Here is a 19,815-nt window from a genome sequence, read left to right as displayed (position 1 = left end):
AAATGCTATTTGTGTATTTAATGCTATTTTTTAAACGAAAACTCATCAGGTAAGTATGTCGTGAGGTGGGTATGAGCCTCTCAAATATGCATAAAAGTGCCACATAAGTGAGGCTGAGCTGCAATGCACTCTCTTTCCCATCCCCAGACAGAAATCTCAGTTCCTCCCCACCCAGGAAAAGGCAGAAAAGGCAAAGCACATTTTAAAAAAGGGGGACACTTCAAGCCAGAGACAACTGAATTAACTTTATTCTCTTCTAACTGCAGATTCAAGGTATACAACTGAACATTGCTATTTTTCTTATGAGACTTATAAATAAAAATACAAAAAATGTTCACTACAAAAAAATCTACTGTTAGTAGGATGTAAAAAATATTCTCTTTGCTATAGAAGGCACAAACTTCACTTAGTGACACATGGAAAGAGAAGAAAACCTGCAGCAGTAAATTCATTTTTTTTTCTTTTTTTTTTCTTTCCTTTTTCTTTTTAAATCTCGTCAGAAACACTGAAGTTACAAAGAAACGCGTCCATCTACACGAAACGAAGGCAGATGCGGCAAGCTGCAACCAGGACCGCACAAGTTCGGGTGAACTGCTTCGGGCTTAGAACAGACAGGGGCTGGCAAGCACAACATCAGGGTGGGGGTGGCAGGGCTGGGTGGGGCTGGAGCGGGGCAAGAAGAGGAGAGTGAGAAAGGAAGTGAAACCGACAGGGCAGGGAAAAGGGACGGAGGCAGGCAGGGAGGGGACAGCAGTGGGGAAGAGAGGAGAGGTGGAAGGGGGGAGAGAGATTTGTACAAAAAGTAACCGGTAAAACTGAAGAAACAAAATTGGGCAACCTCCTAAAAGTAGGCTAAGAGGAGGTGCTGAGGTAGACATGAACTAGAACATCAATTAATTAAAAACACTATTCTGTAATACAGCGCGATCGGACTGGCACTTGTGCTGTCACGACAGAAGACAAGCCACACACACAAAAAAAACAAACACGTAACAAAACAGAACATAATACCCAAACCAAAAGGCTTAGTTTTGCTTGGTCCAGCAGGGCAGCAGAGCCCTCAGTGCTATAATTTACATACGTATATATATATATTCATCTTTATATATATGGGTCGGATGTCATGGTGTACCACCACGGCGTCTTAACCTTACGAAGATCATGCATAACACTATGTGAACAACTCCTATGACACACACCAGGAGGCCGGTACCCTGTCTGCAAAGTGGGATGCCAAGGACTCAGGGAGGCAGGGCTGCGGGGCCTGAAGGCCCTCTCCCCCAGCCCTCTTGCCCCGACCCAGCTCCCCTGGTCTGTCTTGCACACCTTCTCCTGGTTGGCTGTGCCTTTCCCCTCCACCCAAGAGTCCCACCGGACAGGCCTGGTCTGGCCTTTTCCCCTCCTACTGAAACATCAGGTTAAGTGCCACCAATAAAGCTCCAAGACGGAGGGAAAAAAGGCGGGAGGGGGAAAACAGATTTGCCAGAGGCCTCGGAAAAAGTGAACACAGGCTGCTTGCTTTCCACTTTTCTGTCTTAATGTCCAGTGCCCCCAGCTTTTGCCCTCATGGGGTTTGCAGGGAACTGGCCACCAATCTCCCCTGGCAACCCCCAGAGTCGGAAGGCTGCCCCGCTCCACTGTTCACTCCCCTGTAAGGAGGTGAGCTAGTCAGCTCTGTCCCGCCAAGGCCTTGACACCCCAGCAGCCAGTTGTACCAACAGCATCCAGAAGGGTACCATACACTTGTGAAAAATTGCAGCAGTTTTTCTTTTTTTTCCTTTTTTTTCTCTTTTCTACACATGGAAAAAACTGTTCAGGCACAAAGATTAAACAAGCCCGCGTTGCATCCCTGGATTGTACTGAATCACCGGGTCCCCAGCCTCCCTCCCACCCCTGCACCCAACATCTCCCTTCCCCGTATTCGTGGCCTCCTCCAAAGCAGCCCAAAGCAGCAACGATATTTACTATTTTATATCTCTCTCTTGCTATATATATCTCTCTCTATATATTTGTCTATCCTATATACACATAGGATTTTAATGCTTTGAATGAGTGAAGGAGTGAATAGGGCAAGAGTGGATGAGTGAGGGGGGAAATGTCACCAGAAGCATTAAGGAGGCACAGTTATAGGAGCCGAACACAGGAAAGGGACTGTTAGTCAACTTGGACTTCCCAGACCGGACGAGCTCACTGTGCTGGATAAGGCAGCAGCAAGTCAGGTTGTCAGCAGTACCGCAGCCAGAGGCAAGGGGTGGCCAAGGAGCCCGGTGGCAAAGAAGAGGGAAGTAAGAACTCTGGGGTCTCACCTGGGCAAAGCGCGGCCTCCGCCCGCCTCATCTCCTTAGCCCTCTTTGTGCAGACGCGTCTAAAGCCTCCAGATCATCTCTGACCCTCACCTTGGCCATCAGGCACGACCACCTTGGCAAGGTCAGAATCATTTTGTCTTTGTGAGCAGGAAGCTGGGGCAGGAGGCATGCTGGAGTCTCTTCAGGGAGTCTGGGGCTTTGTGGGAGAGGTGGGGAGAGCCAGGTACAGAGATCTCCCCACTCAGCATCCTTCAGAGACCCCACGCCCAAACCCTCTCTCTCCCCATCTCTCGACCAGGATCCCTCTGGGATGGTGGGGGCTGGCAGGGGCTGATTAAGTACCGTCCAGCGCTGCAACACCAGATTATGACAATACTGCGTGACTGAACACACAACCGCACACAACAAGCACACGCACACACACGCATGTACAGAGGGACATTTTGGTGGTGGTGAATTTTTTTTTTGTCTTTTCATTTTTTTTTTTCCTATTCACATTACAAAAGGAAAAGGGCAAGGTCTGGTAGAACTGATGAAGGAACTAACAAATATTACAAAAATATTACAATTTGTAAATATTAGCTCAACCCTCTCAGCTTTTATGAACAGGGGAGGAGACCCAGGCTGTGTAGGAAGGGTAGGGGAGAGGGGTCAGCTGGGTCTATGGAATAGTTTGATTTTTTTTTTCCCTTCCCCACCTAAGGTGAATGATATCTTGCTGTTCAAACACTGTTTTCTGGGGTTTATAGATCCCCTGAGGGCCAGCCTGCCCCCCCTTCTTCCAGGACTGGGGGAGGCCGCCATAGTGCACAAAGGTTTCTTACGGACTGCCCCTCCCCCAGTGAATCCACTCTTTTCACATTATAAACACGACAACTGTTCTAGTTACATATTTCAAGTTTAACTCTTTTTCCTTTCCAAAGCACTAAATCATTATTATAGTTGCAAAACAGCATCCTCCCCACGTTATCACCCCCAGTCAATGGTCTAGTGACACAGTCCTCCCAATCCATATCCCCCCAACACACCACTTTTAAGGCCTTCAGATTTGGTGGGCGAGATTGCAGGGGAGAACAGAAGGGATGGGGCCCAGGAACAGGGGGTGGTCACAGCAGCACGCACCCCTCCGACTTCCCTGTATGCCTCGCAACCCTTCTCCCCCAAACCACTTCCCTAAACCCCTTTTTAAAACCTAAAGATAAAAACGCAGCCACAATTTTCTCAGAGAGAGAAAGGAAAGAAGAAGAAAAAAAAAAAACAAACCACAAACAACTCTTACAAATAAAGCATGAGATGAAACGGAAGACCCGTTCCCAAAGCAAACACAAATATTGCAAATGTGCTTTCCAAAAATTCAGGGAGGGGAGGTTGGGGTGAATTGGGGGACACAGAGCAGCAGGATGGGAGCCGTGAAGGGGAACAAAAGAACTGGACAAACATAAGAGGTAGCTTTGAGAAAAACAACACCCCCGCCCCATTGCAACAACACACGGGCCGTCTCGTCCCCAACCAGCCCTGCAAAGAGACCAGAGGCCAGTTTTGGCAGTGATAATGCACACGGAGGTGGGGCCACACGCGTGAAAAAGGATTTGAAGAACACAGGCCCCCAGACCCGGAGGACCCAGCAAACTGTAAGAAAGGTGGGATTCACTCCAGAGTGTTTTAAGCCTGGCGACGTCATGCCTGGTCGGAGCCAGCTGTGGTCCTGCGGTGCCCCCGGCACCCCGTCCCCGGCGGGCACCCACCTCCTGCCCCGGCCTCCCATTCAGATCCTGAGTACTCAGCTCCTTCTGTACGGCTCCCTCCATCTGGGAGGCTCGTCCGAGGGGATGGGGAGGGCCTTGGCCAGCTGAAGTCTATTAAACCAGCTATTAACTTACACAAGAAACTAAAAAGAACACTCTCCCCATTCCTCCAACCCCCAACCAAAACAGAGATACAGGGGTCAAAAAAGCTCATGAGGTCACAAAAAACTGAGGTAATTCAAGTACAATGTGCCAACAGGTGAACACAGAAAAGAAGCAAAACATAACACAAGGCAAAGCGCTTTCAACTCCTCCTCTTGGTGGCCTGGGGGCCCCTGGGAGTCAGGAATTCTGCACAGCCCTCTGGACCTGGGTCTCCCCGCAGAGAGCACCAGGTCTGGGGGCTCCTGTGAGTTCCAAGGGTCCCCAGCACGGCTCCCCAACTCCCTCCCAGGGCAGGGGTCCCCCCCCTCCAGGTGTAGGGCACCTCTGGAGAAGGACATCACGTCCCTCCACGGGCCACGAGCCCCTTCACGGACCAAACCCTCCTCCTAGGAGCTGTGTTTGTTTGGTGGGACAGCATGTATTTAGTTGTTACATTTTTCCATTTTGGAAGCAAAAGCAGCTCAGCAGGAATCTTGCTCAGGATGGCTGGACTGGGATGGGCTATTCCACTGGATTTGTCTGCATTTTTTCAGAAAGCAAAAGGGTGCAAGTAGGGGGGAGCTCTCGAGTCAGACCCAGCTTCCCCACCAGGGAGCCGGAGGAGGCAGGAGACACTCTGATCCACGGGGGCTGGGAGGACAGGAGTCAAGGGGAGCCAGGGAGCAGGCAAGAGCCCCGAGGCTCCTCAAAGACTGTGAAGGGACACCCAGATGTGGCGGAGGAAAAAAGCAACAGATGAACTGAGCAGTGGGAAGGGCGGGAGGGGCACCCCAACATGCCCCCCAGCAAACTAGAGCTGCCATTGTGAGTGTCAACCAGTGACCCAGCCTAGCCCCACCCTCTGCAGGCACCCCTCCTTGCACACCCCCACCCATCCCTCAGTCCCCCACCTTCCGAGGAGTCAGTGAGAGTTCGGCAGGCAGGGATGGTCTGACTCTGACCAGAGGACCCCTCAGCCCTTTCCTAGTTTCTATTTCCGGACACAAAAGGAAGATCTGGGTGGAGGGAAGAGAGAAACATCCCACCATCTGAGCTCGACAAACCACGCCCCCTCCACCCACACCCAAAAAGAGCAGGCCGACCCCCCAGCCAGGAAAGGAGGGACAGAGGCCTGGGTGGAGGGGCTGGGCCAGGCTTCCTGTTCACCTGGAGCCCCAGAGACAGCCAGAGACAGCCAGCTCTGAGACTTCGTTTTCCTCCTTTCTCTCCTTTTCCTTTCTGCTTTTTGTTTGTTTGCTTTTTGTTTTTTGCTGTTTTTTTTTTTTTTCCCTCCCCTGCACGGTCTTCCTGGACTCCGCCCAGCTCCGTCTCTTCTGCTCCTCGCTCCCCCCACGGCGGCCACGGGCCAGCCTCACACGTAGCACAGGTAGAGGTACGTCTTCTCTATCCTCCAGTCGGGCGGGATCTCCTCGGGCTTGTGGCCCTTCATGTGCTTCTGCATGGAGGACAGGCTGGGGCAGTACTCGGTGCAGATCGTGCACTGGTAGGGTGACGCGCCGTTGTGCGTTCGCAGGTGCTTGATCATGGCCGAGTAGTCCCGGGAGCGCTGGTGACACAGCTTACACTCGAAGGGCTTCTCACCTGTGGGGGGAGGGGGGTCAGGAGGAGCCAGGAGAGAGGGAGGGGGCTGCGAGGACCCCCACTCAGGCTTGCTGGAGACGTTCCGTCCCTCTGGGTCAGCACTTTTCCACGGTGATGGGTGCATCACCCAGTGTGGCGGCCACAAGTCACATCTGCCTCCCAAGTGCCTGAAATGTGGCCCATGTGACTGCGATCCTATGTTCTTTTCGTTTTTAATTGAAGGGTAGTTGATTTACAATGGTGTGTTAGTTTCCAGTATATTACATTCTTAATCTTGTTCACCGTAACTAATGTACTGTGTGTGTGTGTGTGTGTGTGCAAAAGTCACTCAGTCATGTCCAACTCTTTGTGACCCCACGGACTGTAGAGTCCATGGATTTCTCCAGACCAGAATACAGGAGTGGGTAGCCTTTCCTTTCTCCAGGGGATCTTCCCAACCCAGGTCTCCCTCACTGCAGGCGTATTCTTTACCAGCTGAGTCACAAGGGAAGTCTTGGGTATTGTGACCCTGAATGAACTTTTTGGCCAGCCCAATAAATAGCCACATGGAGGTAGTGGTCATGTGTGGACCAGCTCCAGCCCCTGGACTTACTTGTAACTCTCTCTAGCGTATGAACTCTCTCCTTCCTAAGAGAGGAAACAGAAATCTAGAAAAGTGCCCTCAAAGCCTCTGAAGTCCTTAGGGATGGCTCTTTAGCACACAGCTCCTTCTAGGGAAGCAAGAGCATAAAGTTCTTTCAAAGATGGTGGGGAGAGTGAGAGGACCCCAGTCCGGCAAGCATGCTACCCCTGGGGACGGCTCCTCCCCTAATACTCGAAGAATCTGCCGGGGACCCTGCTTTCCCTCTCGAGCTAGAATAGAGGAGGGACGGAGACCCTGATAGCCCATGACCCATGCCCTAGCTGTGACCACCCGCCCCTCTGCTACAGTCCCCTGGAGCTGAGCAGAGGACGCAGGAGAACCTTGTTTCGATACAGTAATTAACTGGCCAGCCATCTTGCCATCGATACTCCTCGGTGTAGAGGCCCTTGCAAATAATGAAGTAATGAACAGCCAAAGTGATCTAACTATCGACCGGCTATTTACGATAGTCAGTGCCAATGCATTTAATGATCCACCCGCCAGGTCACATCTCCCACAAGGGGCTAAGGAAGCCCCTGAGGCTCTGCGAAATCCTGGGGGTCACTCCAGTTGTCAGCAACGACCACCTCATCCTCTCCGTGTGGCCCAATGCAGACCTGTGACAATACATATCCTGTGCTTACTGCTCCTTCCATCCACCTCCCCTCCCAGGAATTTACACCCTCCCTGCCAGCTTCTAACTCTGCTCAGGCAGCTATTTCCCCTGATCAGGGGAGGCTTTCTGTTTGGCCACATTCCACTGCCTTCCACCACTTCTTATCCTCAAAGGAAGTCCTTCTGAATATCTGCCTCCAACCCAGCAGTGTGCTGGTGGTAAGTACTTAACAACGGGCTCTCCACAAAGCCCTGATTTTGTAGCATTTGCAGATGGTCATGCTGTGAATACTCCCGTGTGGCCGATTTCAAGCAAATAAGGTGATGACAATGAACACAGGGGGCTGGAAAGATATGTGAACGGTGGCTCTCCCAGGCAGGCTGGGGCCGGCTCCAGCGTCCCACTGCCCCCAGCTCTGGCAGCGCTGGACATCAGGACCACTTCCACCTGTTCTGTCCTCAGGCCCTAAGAAAACAGTTGCTCCCATTCACGTAAAAAGCAAAGGGAAGGCCCTTTGAAATGGTAAAACATTATACAGGTGGAGGGGTTAGTAAAAACCTCGGCTTTTCTAATCTTTGAACTCAACCGAACTTACGATTTTTCCCAACCCTCATCGTAAATCCTAACTTAATGTCCCCAAGGGTCTTATTCTAACCCTCAAGTCACATGAAATCATCCTAGCCTTCATTTTCAGCTAATCAGGCCAAGTGAACCCTAATTAAGGGTTCATGAATGGACATCATCTGCGAGCTATTGGTATGGCTGTCTGGAAGGCTGCTCTGGGCTGCTGGAAAGCGTGATCGATTAGCGATGTCTGCCTCGCCCTGTCCAGGAGGCAGTAGCACTCAGGTCACCATACTAAGCCTTAATAGGAACCGTTCCACCCTGGGACCATCCTTGCCTGGGCTTCTCTGGGGAACCATCTGCCCCCGCCCCCAGCCTGGAGCCAGCTGTTTGTCCCCGGTACCTGTATGCACTCGATAGTGCGTCTCCAGCTGGTGCTTGAGGCTGAACTTCTTGCCACAGCCATTGCACTCATAGGGTTTCTCGCCCGTGTGGATGCGCTTGTGGCTCTTGAGTGTGCTCTCATCCCGGAAGCAGCTGCCACAGAACTCACACTCGTATGGGTGGTCGCCTGTGGGGACAAGGGGCTGCATCAGGCCCTCGCCTCCACCCACTCTCTCTTTAGGGGACATTAGGGCACGATCGGACGAGACTGCTTGTACTCACCACCTGCAGAGATGACTGAGGAGCCCCCACCCCTGCTGGCCCCTTAGCATTAACGGGCAGCACACACGGCCCCATGGTCATCCATGCCTCAAGGGCTAGTCCCGGGAAAAGAGAGCCCGTCTAACTCAGGGAGGACAGAGCCCCCAGGAAGCAGGAGCCCTGGGGGCAGAGCAGAGCCGGGGGCTTCTAGACCCTGCTCCCAGCTTCCTTTCTTCTAGGTCGAGGGTGCAAGCCATTCCAGCCTGACTCCACTGCCCTCAAAAAATCCCTCCAGTGTTCTCACAGTCGCTTCCTCCTCCACAGTCTCATGCAGTTGTTCGTTCTGTACGATACTCTCTTCTTAACGAACTCCTAGTCACCCATCAAAACCCACATCACGTGTCACCATGGTTCAGAAGTTTCCCTTTGGCGCTACCTCCCATCACCCCAGCCCAGGCAAACTGAGTCACTTTCTCCTCTGCCTCCAGAGAGAAGAAATGTCCAGCATTCTGCTCCTTTTGGAGTAGTAGTACAATTTTCATGGCGCTAATTAAAATGGCCCACGTTTGTTGAGTGCTCACCACTGTGCTGAGAACCTCACACAGATCATATCACATAATCATTTCAACAACCTTACCAGAAAGATAGTATCATTCTCCTTTTACAGATGAGAAAAATGAGATGTTCAGAGACACTTAAACACGGTCCCTAAGGTCAAAGAACTGGTACGGAGCTGAGTTGGGATTCAGATCCAGTTCCAGGGTCTGGACACTGGGATACTGGTGTCCAGTTAGCAGAATACTAACTGGACATACTGAAATACCAGTGTCAGTTAGCAGACTAATAATGGACATGCCGTGTTGATCCGTTGTGACACCCACTGTGCCCGTAGAACAGAAGCACCACAAGGGCCAGAAGGAAGCCTCGCTCATCCCTGGGGCCTCAGTAGGTAGCACACAGTCAAATCCAATCAAGGTGCTCAGAAAATGTCAGTACCTGAAACTGGGGGAGAACGGCCTTTCCCTTTCCCTGGCCTGGCATCTATGCCCATCAGCATCCTGTTTGTAATGCACCCTGAAGTCCCAAACCAGGTCAGAGGCTGGGGCATGGGGATTAACCATCCTTCCCTTTGCACCCAAAGTGGGGGCTTCAGTGGCGGGGGCTGGGGATGAAAGGTGAAGACTTCAGCTACTTATTTATTACAGAAGTGAAGGCATAGACAATAAAGACAGATTGATCACCCCAGACTTTGTTCATGAATATTTAAATATCGCTGATTCGTCTTGTCACTGTAATTACAATTTCTCTGGGCTGCATCTCCAACAACCACAGTTTATGGTAAAGAATGGCCCACTGTATTTCACTTGTCCCTCTGCAGATGTGCGAGGCTGCCAACCGTGTAATGTCCTCTGCATTTCATACATTTTCTTCAGCCGCTGAAGGTTTAAGTCATCCACAATGACCTACGTTTTTTCATTATCCCCATGTCAAACTGCGCTCGTGCCTGGGCATAAATTGTCCTTCTCGTTATAGACTTGCATGCCTGCGCCTTCACTTCCTCTTTAAAATGATATTTTACTCTCTTCTCTCTCTCCCCTCCTCAGGCCTCTAAGCAAACCTCCCCATTCTCAAAGGCAGGCCTCCGTACCCACATAAATTTTCATCTCTTCTGATGGCTCTGAAGGGTTTTTAAGGCTCGGTGGGGAGAGGATGCTGGGGTCCACTGGCTGGCAGGCTCTCTCACGGGAGGAAGACTTGCAAGATGGTCTGAGGGTGTAGAGGGGTAGGTGGGAACACTTCCATTGAGGCGTCAGACGGAAGAAGCTCAAAACGGAGAGCTATCCTTCCACGCCAGTCCCCACCACTCTAGGGGCCCTGCCTTGGGCTCAGAGGAGAGCCCCCTACCATGTGCAGATCAGGGGATGAGCAGAGGTCTGCGTTCCCGGCACCTGCCTGCCCTCTCGCTGTGGGGCTGTGCAGACTGCCTGGTCCCTTCATCCAACCCCAGGGGACATGAGGCCCAGGCAGACCCTGGTCCTAATTAGTTGTGTGTCTAACAGAGTGAGGGTTGATCTGTGTGCGCCTGGTCCCGCACGCCACTGTGTGTGTGTAGATGTCTGCGCTCACCACCGTCTGACATCCAACACCCCCCCTACTCACTGAATCGGCAACGATTACGACTTTAATCAAGGATTCAGTATCCTCATTAAGATATAAATAAATAAATAAGGCAGGGCCCACGTGAGACTTCAGCCAGAGCCAGTAATTAAAACGTACATTGGCAGCCACGCAGCGGGTGGGTGGGGGGCTGCCGTCTGTCTGCGTCTTTCCCCCTCCAGAGGGGGCCCAGAGAGTTTAAAAAACAAAGGGTTAAGGCAGAGAGGTTGGTTTGATCAGATTTTTATGAATTTAATTATGAAGTGGATCACATTAAATGAGTTTGAATAGGAAATCTCTAGAGGCAGTCCAGGGAAAGGAATAAAAAATTTAGGAAGGAAAAAAAAAAAATTTAGGAAGGAAAAAACACAGCAACGCACCAACATGCACAAACCAACACACACACATACACGGATTTTGAAGCACCTGGCCCAAAATCCTCACCCTGAGAGTTAATCGTGTCAGTGTTGCCATAATGTACACAAAACTGGCTGCAGAACTCAAAATCCAATTTGCGGTATGTTGATTAACTCTGTAGCCTCTTTAATGAGCTTGACATTAAGTGCAGGACAAACGAGACTAATTAGAGCCCCCTATGGCCTGCCCAGTGCACCTGTGACCCCCGTGGTCCGTCCTCACCTGGTTGGTTTCCCTGGCACTGGCCAAGCCCAGTGTCCTCTTCCCCACCCCAACCCCATCCCATCAGCCCCTCAGCCACCCCTCCAACACAGCTGAGAGTTTATTATATGATGAGCCGTGTGAATCAGGGATCCATCAATGCCAAGAGCACGGCTGGACTAACCTACCAAACACAGCTGCCGATGCTAAACACCCGGCCCCAGCAGCAAATGGGCCAAGAACAACGGAATATTAATGAGGCATTGTGTGGGGGTGTGCTCGGCCTGTGAGGGCTGTGTGCACAGGGCCTGGCTGGTGTGAAATTGATGGGTGTTGGTCTGTGTGTGCACAAGCAGTGCACATGCTCCACGTTTCCTAGATTAAGCAAGTACTTCTCCCAGCGATGTCTGGAAACAGTCCCTCCCGATGGATCCGAGCCATGACTGACCCAGGGACCCATGACATTTTGGTATCTGAGCTCTGAGAAGCCAGCATGGGCAGAGCAGGGCAACCCTGGGTGGGATCATCCCAGTCCCGTGAATCCAGCTGATGGGACCCAGCAGCATGCTCAGAAGTGACCGAAGGGGGACTTCCCTGATGGTTCAGGGGTTAAGAATCCTCCCGCCAATGCAGGGGACACGGGTTCAATCCCTGCTCTGGGAAGACTCCACGTGCCACAGGACTTTTGAGCCCATGCACCACGGAGCCCACGTGCTGTGGAGCCCATGCTGTGCAACGAGAGGGCCCACTGTGATGAGAAGCCACAACTAGAGAGCAGGCCCCACTTGCTGCCACTAGAGAAAGGCCCACGTGCAGCAACGAAGACCCCACTGCAGCCAAAAATAAACAAGTAAAAATTAATAAAAAAGAAGTGTCTGAAAGGTAACTGGCCATCTTCAATAAGCCGAGCTTAGGGACCCAGTGGGGCAGGTGCTGACTGAAGGTGCTGATACCTGCCGGGGATGCTTAGGTGGTCACTGCAGACAAAGTTCTTGCCAGCATCCTCTCCTCCTTCACCTTTCTTGTAGGACCTTACCCTCTGGGAACCCCCTCGTCCTAAGCCAGCAAATCTGAGAAGTTCTAAGCAAATCTGGTGATGCTAAGGCAACATGCTCCCCTGAACAGAATGGCATCCAGAGGCGAAAGCCTGGGAGGCTCCTCAGTGAGGACACCTACTGCCAGCAGGACAGGCCAGGTTGTGATGAATAACCACCTCTCCCGTATTCAGCAAAGCCTGCCACTTAATCCTGGGGCTGTGACAAGACCCAAGAGTGAGGAAACGGTCCTGCCAAGTCTGTCATGAGGCATGCATACTTTTTTATACCCTCTCCAGCAGCCAGGAGAACACATCCTGTTACACCCCACACAAAGAGAATTTGCCTATCTCCCCGGTCCCATCACCCACCTCTCGCCCCAAACCCAGGACAGAACACACATAAGCAGAGACACATGCAGACTTAGAAACAGGCAATCCTTTATCGACATACAGTCCAAGAAAGGGAGGCTTCAAGTCACCTGTGACATTGCTGGGGGCTAGGGGATGATACAAGGAAGCCAATGCCCCTTGGGTCTCAGAAGCAAGTACCCCATTCCCTACCCCTGACTCATAGCTACTCTCCTCCCCCAGCATCAGTGACTGGCTAAGCATGGCTCAAAGTTTATACACCCACACTGTCTCCCCTAAACAGGGTAAGGCCCAATACAGAACATGTGCTTCTGTTAACTGGTAAGCAGGACCACTTCTGACACATTCCCTTAAGAGCAAAAGGCTGATCTCAGAAACATATGTGCACAGCGTGTGTATGGGTGTGTGTGTGTGTGTGTGTGTCTGTGTGTGTGTGTCTGTGTGTGTGTGTGTCTGTGTGTGTGTGTGTGTGTGTGTCTGTGTGTAGTAGCACCTAAAGCAGACAGATTTTTCTCAAACTTCATTCAGGTCCACCTGCATCAGAATCTTTGGGAATACTTCCTAACCATGTTGAGTCTTAGATCCCACCCATGCCCACTAAATGGAAGTTTCTGGGGTGGGGGGACCTATGAGCCTACATTTCTAATGAAAGACGGCTCTGTTGGGCAGAGATATTGAGAACTAAACGTCCCCAAGATGTGATGGGATAAGAACTGTCCACGCTGGCCTGCACCTCAGAGGCCCCTGCACGCCGGACCCTTGAGCAGAGAAGGGCCGAGGGCTCCCCCACTGGATGAGTTTGGGGGTAAACCGTTCGGACAGCGGTTCCCAGAGGCCCTGCACCCCCCACCAGCGCGTGGCCAGCCTACCTGTGTGTGAGCGCAGGTGGCGCTTCAGGGCGGTGTGGCTGGGGAAGGTGCGGTTGCACTCACTGCAGATGTAGCTGCGCACGCCCGCGTGGACCTCCATGTGCTGCTGGAGCGCGCTCTGCGCCTGGAAACGCTTCCCGCACAGCAGACAGAAGACAGCCATGTCCGTGCCTGTGGGAAACGGGGCAGAGCCTCAGCTGGGCTGGAGCCTGAGCCAGCGTCAGGACGGCACCCCCGGCCCCACGCTCAGCAGCGAGCCCAGAGGCAGCGCAGGCCACTCGATGCTGATGGAGCCCCCAGCACACGGCTCCACCGGTGAACAAAATCCACTCACTTCCCATCCTCATGGAACCTAGCCCAGAGGGAGAAACAGAGATAATAATAAAAAACATCATGGCAGCAAATGACTCTGCAATTGTCTGGAGTGCTGTGTCAAAGGCAGAGTACCAAGACGCCGTCGATCAGAAGGACTTTCCCAGCCTGGGCAGGAGATGCAGTGTCCGGGGGCCTCTGTGAGGGACCACAATACCAAAGATGAAAGCCTTCACTGGAATGTAGCACTTAAAATATCCCATCTGCAAAATGGGGCCTCTACAGCCTCACCCTTCAGCTAAGGAAAAGGAGGCACAGAGAGACGGAGTAACTTGTCCAAAGTAGCGGAGCTCACAAGCAAACAGAGCCGGGATTCAAGCCCAGGCAGCTGGGCTACAGACCCGATTCTCTGAACCACATCTCCACTCATGAATACATACCTCCTAAGGGTCCATTCTTTGAACAAATACTATTTTAGTATCTACTACAAGTAGGGCTCTCTTTTTGGCCCTGGGGGTGTAGCCATGGAAAACTGTACAAAGTGCCTGCCCTTATCACAGATGTTACCCGGCACACTGGGGACATGGGGACAGCATTCTAGGAAGGAAAAACAGTATCTGTGAACTGGAGAGAAGCACGGCAGGGAGAAGGATCAGACAAACAGTGCAGCGAGGGAGGCAGACAGAAAACAGGGAGGGAGTCAAAGAAGTGGGCTGGGCCAGCTTGCACAAGGTCTTAAAAATCGTGGTAAGAGTTTTAGGCTTCATCCCAAGACCAACGTGCAACTGTCAAGGGATTGTTTTTTTTATATGATTTTTTTGATGTGAACCATTTTTAAAATCTTTATTGAATTTGTTAAAATATTGCTTCTGTTTTATGTTTTGGTGTTTTGGCCATGAGGAGCATGGGATCTTAGATTCCCAATCAGGGATTGAACCCATACTCTCTGCATTGGAAAACGAAGTCTTAACCACTGAACCACCACAGAAGTCCTCTGTCAAGAGATTTTAAGCTAATGAGGGACATGAGATCTTCATTTAACTCTGGGTGTTTTCGTGCTGATCAGAAGTAGAGGTAGGTAGATCATGATATCCTACAAAGGTGTTGTTGCTGTTTAGTCACTAAGTCGTGTCTGACTGCAACCCCATGGACTGTAGCCCACCAGGCTCCTCGGTCCATGGGATCTCCCAGGGAAGAATGCTGGAGTGGGCTGCCATTTCCTTCTCCAGGGGATTTTCCTGACCCAAGGATAGAACTGACCTCTCCTGCATTGGCAGGCAGATTCTTTACCACTGAGCCACCAGGGAAGTCCTACAAAGACAGGCTGCTATTTTCTGTTTGTCAGCCCTCTTTCTGGTGCTGCTGTGCAGCCATGGCTTTCCGGGGCTCAGCAGCACAGGAGGAAGCATCTAAACCTTCCGTCTGAGTCCCAGCTGGTCTTGGGCACCTTGGCCACTATTTTGGGTTCCATTTTCATAAGCATGTCAGCTCCCCCTGGAAGCTCCCAGTCTGCTCACCTCTCTTTGCTGGCATCTGGGCTTTATCACTTGTGCTCAGCCCGGCACTGCCTCCCCGCCCCCCGTGTAAAGGACACAAACAGGAGAGGGGGTGAGGCGCAGCGCCTGTCAGTCGAGTGGAAGATGGGGCAGAGCTTTGGCTGCTGCAAGTCAAGGTCTGCTTGGTGTGGCATCAGGGAGCTCCCAGTGGAAAGCGCGGGGTACAAGAAAGATAGCATCAAGAGCCTGCTGTCTCAGGGTCTATCAGTGGAGACAGCAAATGGCAGGTCTCTTCTGGCTGCCTCAGTCCCATCCATGGCTGGGTCTGCAATGGACTATCAGGAAGGCAAGGACGGCTTCTCATTTTCCCAAATCCCCGCCTCTCAAGGCACTTGTAGCCATGTTCCATCCCACCCGTGGGCATCGCCTGCATCCGGGTCCAGGGAAGGCTGGATAGGGGACATGAGTACCAGCCAGGGCACGAACCTCCTCCTGGCCTCAAAGAGCGGAGGGAAGGGGAACCGCTCTAGGCCTTGTGCTAGGCGGTTCATCTATGCCATCATCTCATTTAAAACCTGCAACTGTACCCGGCAGGATGCTCATGCCCCTTTTCACAAATGGAAAAACAGAGTGACGAACTGAACTGAAGGTCACACAGTCAGAAAGAAGAGGAGCTGGGATTTATAAACGCCTCAGTTTGTCTGATTTCAGAAACCACAGAGTTGGGTTAAGGTCTCCCTATCTGCCTGGGCTTCTCTGGGAAGAGGCACAATGATGACACAGTGAGCCAGCTCTAACCCGGCTGGCTCAGGAGCCCCCGTGCATCCAAGGTCCACCCTAGCAACAGCCAGCCCAGGCGAGGAGGAGCACCCTAGAAGATGTCATGAGGTAGGGCTCTCTGAAGCCTTCCAACCCCACTGGGAGCCAGCAAGGCCTCTGCAAGAAGAACTGAGGTGATCACTCCATTTGATTGAGGGGGGCACAGTGAGAGGAGTGGTCTGCCCAGCAGACTCAGACAAGGGTTGACAGTGAGTCCTCAAAGTCCAGTCTGGCCTGGCCAGCACTCCCCAGGGTGGAGTCTGACTGCAACACATCCAGGGGCATGGCAGCTCCAGCTGCTTCATCCCACGAGCCCCCAGCACCAGCTCCATCTCTGGCCTGAACTTGAACCCACAGAGAGTCCCGATGAAGCCAGACATCAAACATCTGCCTTTCATTGCTGAGAGAATAAGCTTCCTGGGCAAGCCATGCCCTTTAAGAGCCCAGGTTTCTCCTTATGGATCCCCCAAAATCCCCAGTGGGGAAGGAGCCTGGGTCAGAGGGAACATGAATGACATTCCCAGTAGGAGATCCCGAGCCTAAAAAGCCAAGCCTGGAGGAGTTCTGAGGGTCAGCTCCAGCCCAGGGAAGACTGAGAACCCTGGCAACCTCATCCTCCTGGTCTTCCCAGGGCCCCAGAGCTGCCCTACTGTGCGGCCCCTTCTTCTCAGGGTCCCCTGAGCCTATTCCGTGTCCATTCAGTCAACTCTGTGAATATCACCTGGCGTCGGCACTGTACTAGGTGACAAGAGGGATGTGAGATCACCCAGAGATACAGGGTCCCAGCCGAGTGGAGGGCACAGAGAGGCCAAGAGGATAAGACAGGCTGATCCCAAGAGGGCTTTGGAGATTCTTTCTTAGGCTTTAAGAAATGAAGTGTACTGAGGCACTAAGGACGAGAGCGGGCACAGGAGCCAAGCTAGAAACAACGCAATCAAATGTCAAAGTGGGCAGGAAGAGAGGACAGACCCTCCCCCCAAGAATGAAGACAAGCAGAGACAGTTATTGGAGGTCGGATGGCAGAGGACCATATCGCCAGGCAGGACAGGTTAGATTTCATTCCTCAGGAAAAGATGCACAGGGAGGCTAGCATGTTCCAACCAGTATGTGAAGGCAATGCCCCTGGAGGCTGGGTGGGGACCAACGGCATTGGCAAAGTGGCTGAAATCAGGGACAGAGGTGACGGCTTTTGTGCTACCACTGCAGGAGTGTTGGGACCAGTTAAGGTAGGGGCTGGAAGGAGAGAGGAGGACTGGAGAAGTGGAATCCCAGGGCAATGGCAGGACAGGACCCTCAGCCTGGGCTCAAGCCAGGAAGCCTCACGCATCTGAAGTTCTGGACATCGGCTCTGCACCTTGGTGACAAGTGTAAAGTCATGCAGTGACCACCTGCAAAGGATCTATTACAGTGTCCCCACGGTGGTCCCCTCCTTCCTGGGCATTCCACAGGGCACAGGGGTTCCCCCGGTCACTGATGACACTGCCAGAGGCTCAGAGATGAAGAAAGGAGGGCTCCCCCGTCCACTCCCATTCTTCTGTTTGCAGACCAGCAGCTGAGAGGATAGAAAATATCTTTAAAGGAAAAATGAAAGGGCGGAGGTGGGGTGGGGGGAAATGGATGAGACACAAGAAAAGCTATTGGTGCATGTAAGTTAAAAATCCAGAGACTAGATTTGACTTATTAAACAATTTGCTGTAGTTTCTGCCTAGCTGATTGTTCGCGTGTATGATGAGTCAGGGCAGATTCTATTACACTGGGAGATTAAGCAAATAAATGCTAGCTTTTGGAAACACATTAAAATGTGGGACTATGGAAATAAAATTATCTAGAAAATTGTATTAGCAATTCATTAGCTGCAGTGAGAGGTAGGGCGAAGCAAGGGGGCCCAGCAGCGTTAGAACTCTGTTCCTTTCAATGCCTGAGCCCCTGAGACGCTCACTGCCCCTTCCTCTGCTGTCGGGGGCACCCCATGCCTGATACCATTGGGGAGAGGCAAGGAGCCTCCACTGGTTGCAAAAGACCTTCAGAAATCAGAGGGCCAGCAGGACACGAGGGAGACCAAAGAAGCACATGGGTCCTGCCTCAGCCACTCACTTGCCTTGCAACCCAGAGCAAGTCACTCTGCTTCTCTGGACCAGAGTCTGCTCATCCTCTGCCACACTGCTTGTGGCCATTAAGAGCATCCAGTGAGATACCCAAGTGGAAAAGCTTCTTAGCAATGAAGTGGTAGCAGAACTAATGCCAGCCCAGAGGATGCCTTTGTCTGAATTAGAAAATAATGCCTCTTTCGCTAGCCCAGCACAGATCCTCGCCTGGGCACACAGATCTGGCACGCAAAGACAGCTGGACTCCAGCCTCTGTTTCTCCCTCAGCTGGGCATCCTCCTGCAGTGAACAACCTAGATACAGATCATGGCCGCTCTGCACGATACACAAGCCGATGTTGTTTTATCGGCTCTGGGCTGCTTCTTCCAGGAAACTGACCCTAGAGAAGGTATCCTGGATGACAAACACCATTTAGGACTCAGTGCCAAGAATACCTTCTTCCTCTGAGCCCTCACGATCCCAGCACAACTATTAAACCCTTTGTTGGACTTATTTTTGACATGTAGCTCTGTCCAGTAGATGGTAAGAGATGGTAAGCAAGAAGCGCTTTCTTCATCACTATATCCCCTAACATAAATCACAGGGCCTGGCATACAGTAGGTGCTCAATAGCTGCATGTTGCATTCAAGAATAAATAAGGAGGGACATCCCTGGCAGTCCAGTGATTAAGACTCCAATGCAAGGGGGCAGGTTCAATACCTTGTCGGGGAACTAAGATTCCCACATGCCACACAGCATAGCCAAGAAAATATAAAATAATAATAATCAATAAAGAGCTTTTTCTTTTTAAAGAATAAATAAGGCGTTGTGGGATAAACACAATGAGCACAGGGGGGGTCACAGGATGGGGAAAGTCGCGGTACAGAGCAATGCATGGCTAGAGCTGGGGAAAGCCCAGACTGAATGCAGAACTTCCGATAAGATGCTCCTCGGAAATGAGTAACGCCCAGCAATCCCTAAAGAGCTGATATCTTTGGGGCCTCTCATGACTGTCTAGTGGGCTGAACGGGACACCTTGGTTCTGGCTCCATGTCTCAGCTCTGCTGCTCAGAAGCAAAGACTCAGCCCACAGATGGATCAGTTTTACCACCTCATGCAGTGATACAGTCAGCAGATCCTGGTTCTCACCCAAAGGTGAAGCCCTTCCTGGCTGTGACCCTGGGCCAGCTACCTGCTGCCCTTGGCCTCATTTCTTCATCCAGGAAACGGTGTCCATGACTCAGCTGCCCTTTCCAACACCAACTTCATAATGCTCTTAATAGGCAACTGGCAAAAATTATTGAGTATGTAAATCCTACAAAGGTACTGTTTTCAATCAATCTGTAAATTCAAATGTAAATCAGATACATAAATGAGGCTTGGCCCAAAGAAATCATTTATCAGGTCAAAGAACAGTACTCTCTCTGCTCTTATGAATGGGTCTCCATCTTAGGCTGGACCCCAAGGGTGTCTGCCTGGTCTGAAGGGAATATGAACTAGGAGGAGGGAATGGGTGTGGTGGGGTTGATGGAGAGAGGCCCGAGGTAAGGCGGGGAAGAGCATGCAAATATCTGTACCCTCATTAACATCAATTCTACCCAGAGATCGTGGCCCCCGACATACCTGCCTTCCACCCTCAAGGGCAGCGCAGCCCATCTGGCTGCAGAGCATGTACGACTCACAGATTCCCGATTTAAAACATGTTTAATTTTAGCCAAAAAATAAAAAAGAATGGGAGAAAGCCAAGGCTAGGATGGAACAGGAGGCAGGAGGGGTGACACCGACCCAGGGTATTTATTTCACCCCGGTGA

At 51.7% G+C, this 19,815-nt stretch overlaps 1 protein-coding gene across 3 annotated transcripts in view; it reads right to left on the bottom strand.

Annotated features, from left to right (window-relative positions):
* Positions 1-225: 225 nt before the first annotated feature.
* The window catches only part of ZBTB16 (zinc finger and BTB domain containing 16), a 207,445-nt gene continuing 187,855 nt past the window's right edge, over positions 226-19,815 (bottom strand). For all 3 annotated transcript variants that reach the window (XM_055423048.2, XM_055423049.2, XM_055423050.2), the window contains exons 5-7: positions 13,294-13,464; positions 8,003-8,170; positions 226-5,797 (exon numbers count right to left, since the gene is read on the bottom strand). In XM_055423048.2, the coding sequence (XP_055279023.1) occupies positions 5,568-5,797; positions 8,003-8,170; positions 13,294-13,464 (569 nt within the window). In that variant the 3' untranslated portion in view covers positions 226-5,567. The remainder of the gene's footprint in view (positions 5,798-8,002; positions 8,171-13,293; positions 13,465-19,815) is intronic.

The sequence above is a fragment of the Moschus berezovskii genome, chromosome 14, assembly GCF_049115385.1.
Source record: "Moschus berezovskii isolate FMDL1 chromosome 14, NW_MosBer_1.0, whole genome shotgun sequence".
Classification (NCBI taxonomy): domain Eukaryota; kingdom Metazoa; phylum Chordata; class Mammalia; order Artiodactyla; family Moschidae; genus Moschus; species Moschus berezovskii.
This window is presented reverse-complemented; position numbering and strand designations above follow the sequence as displayed.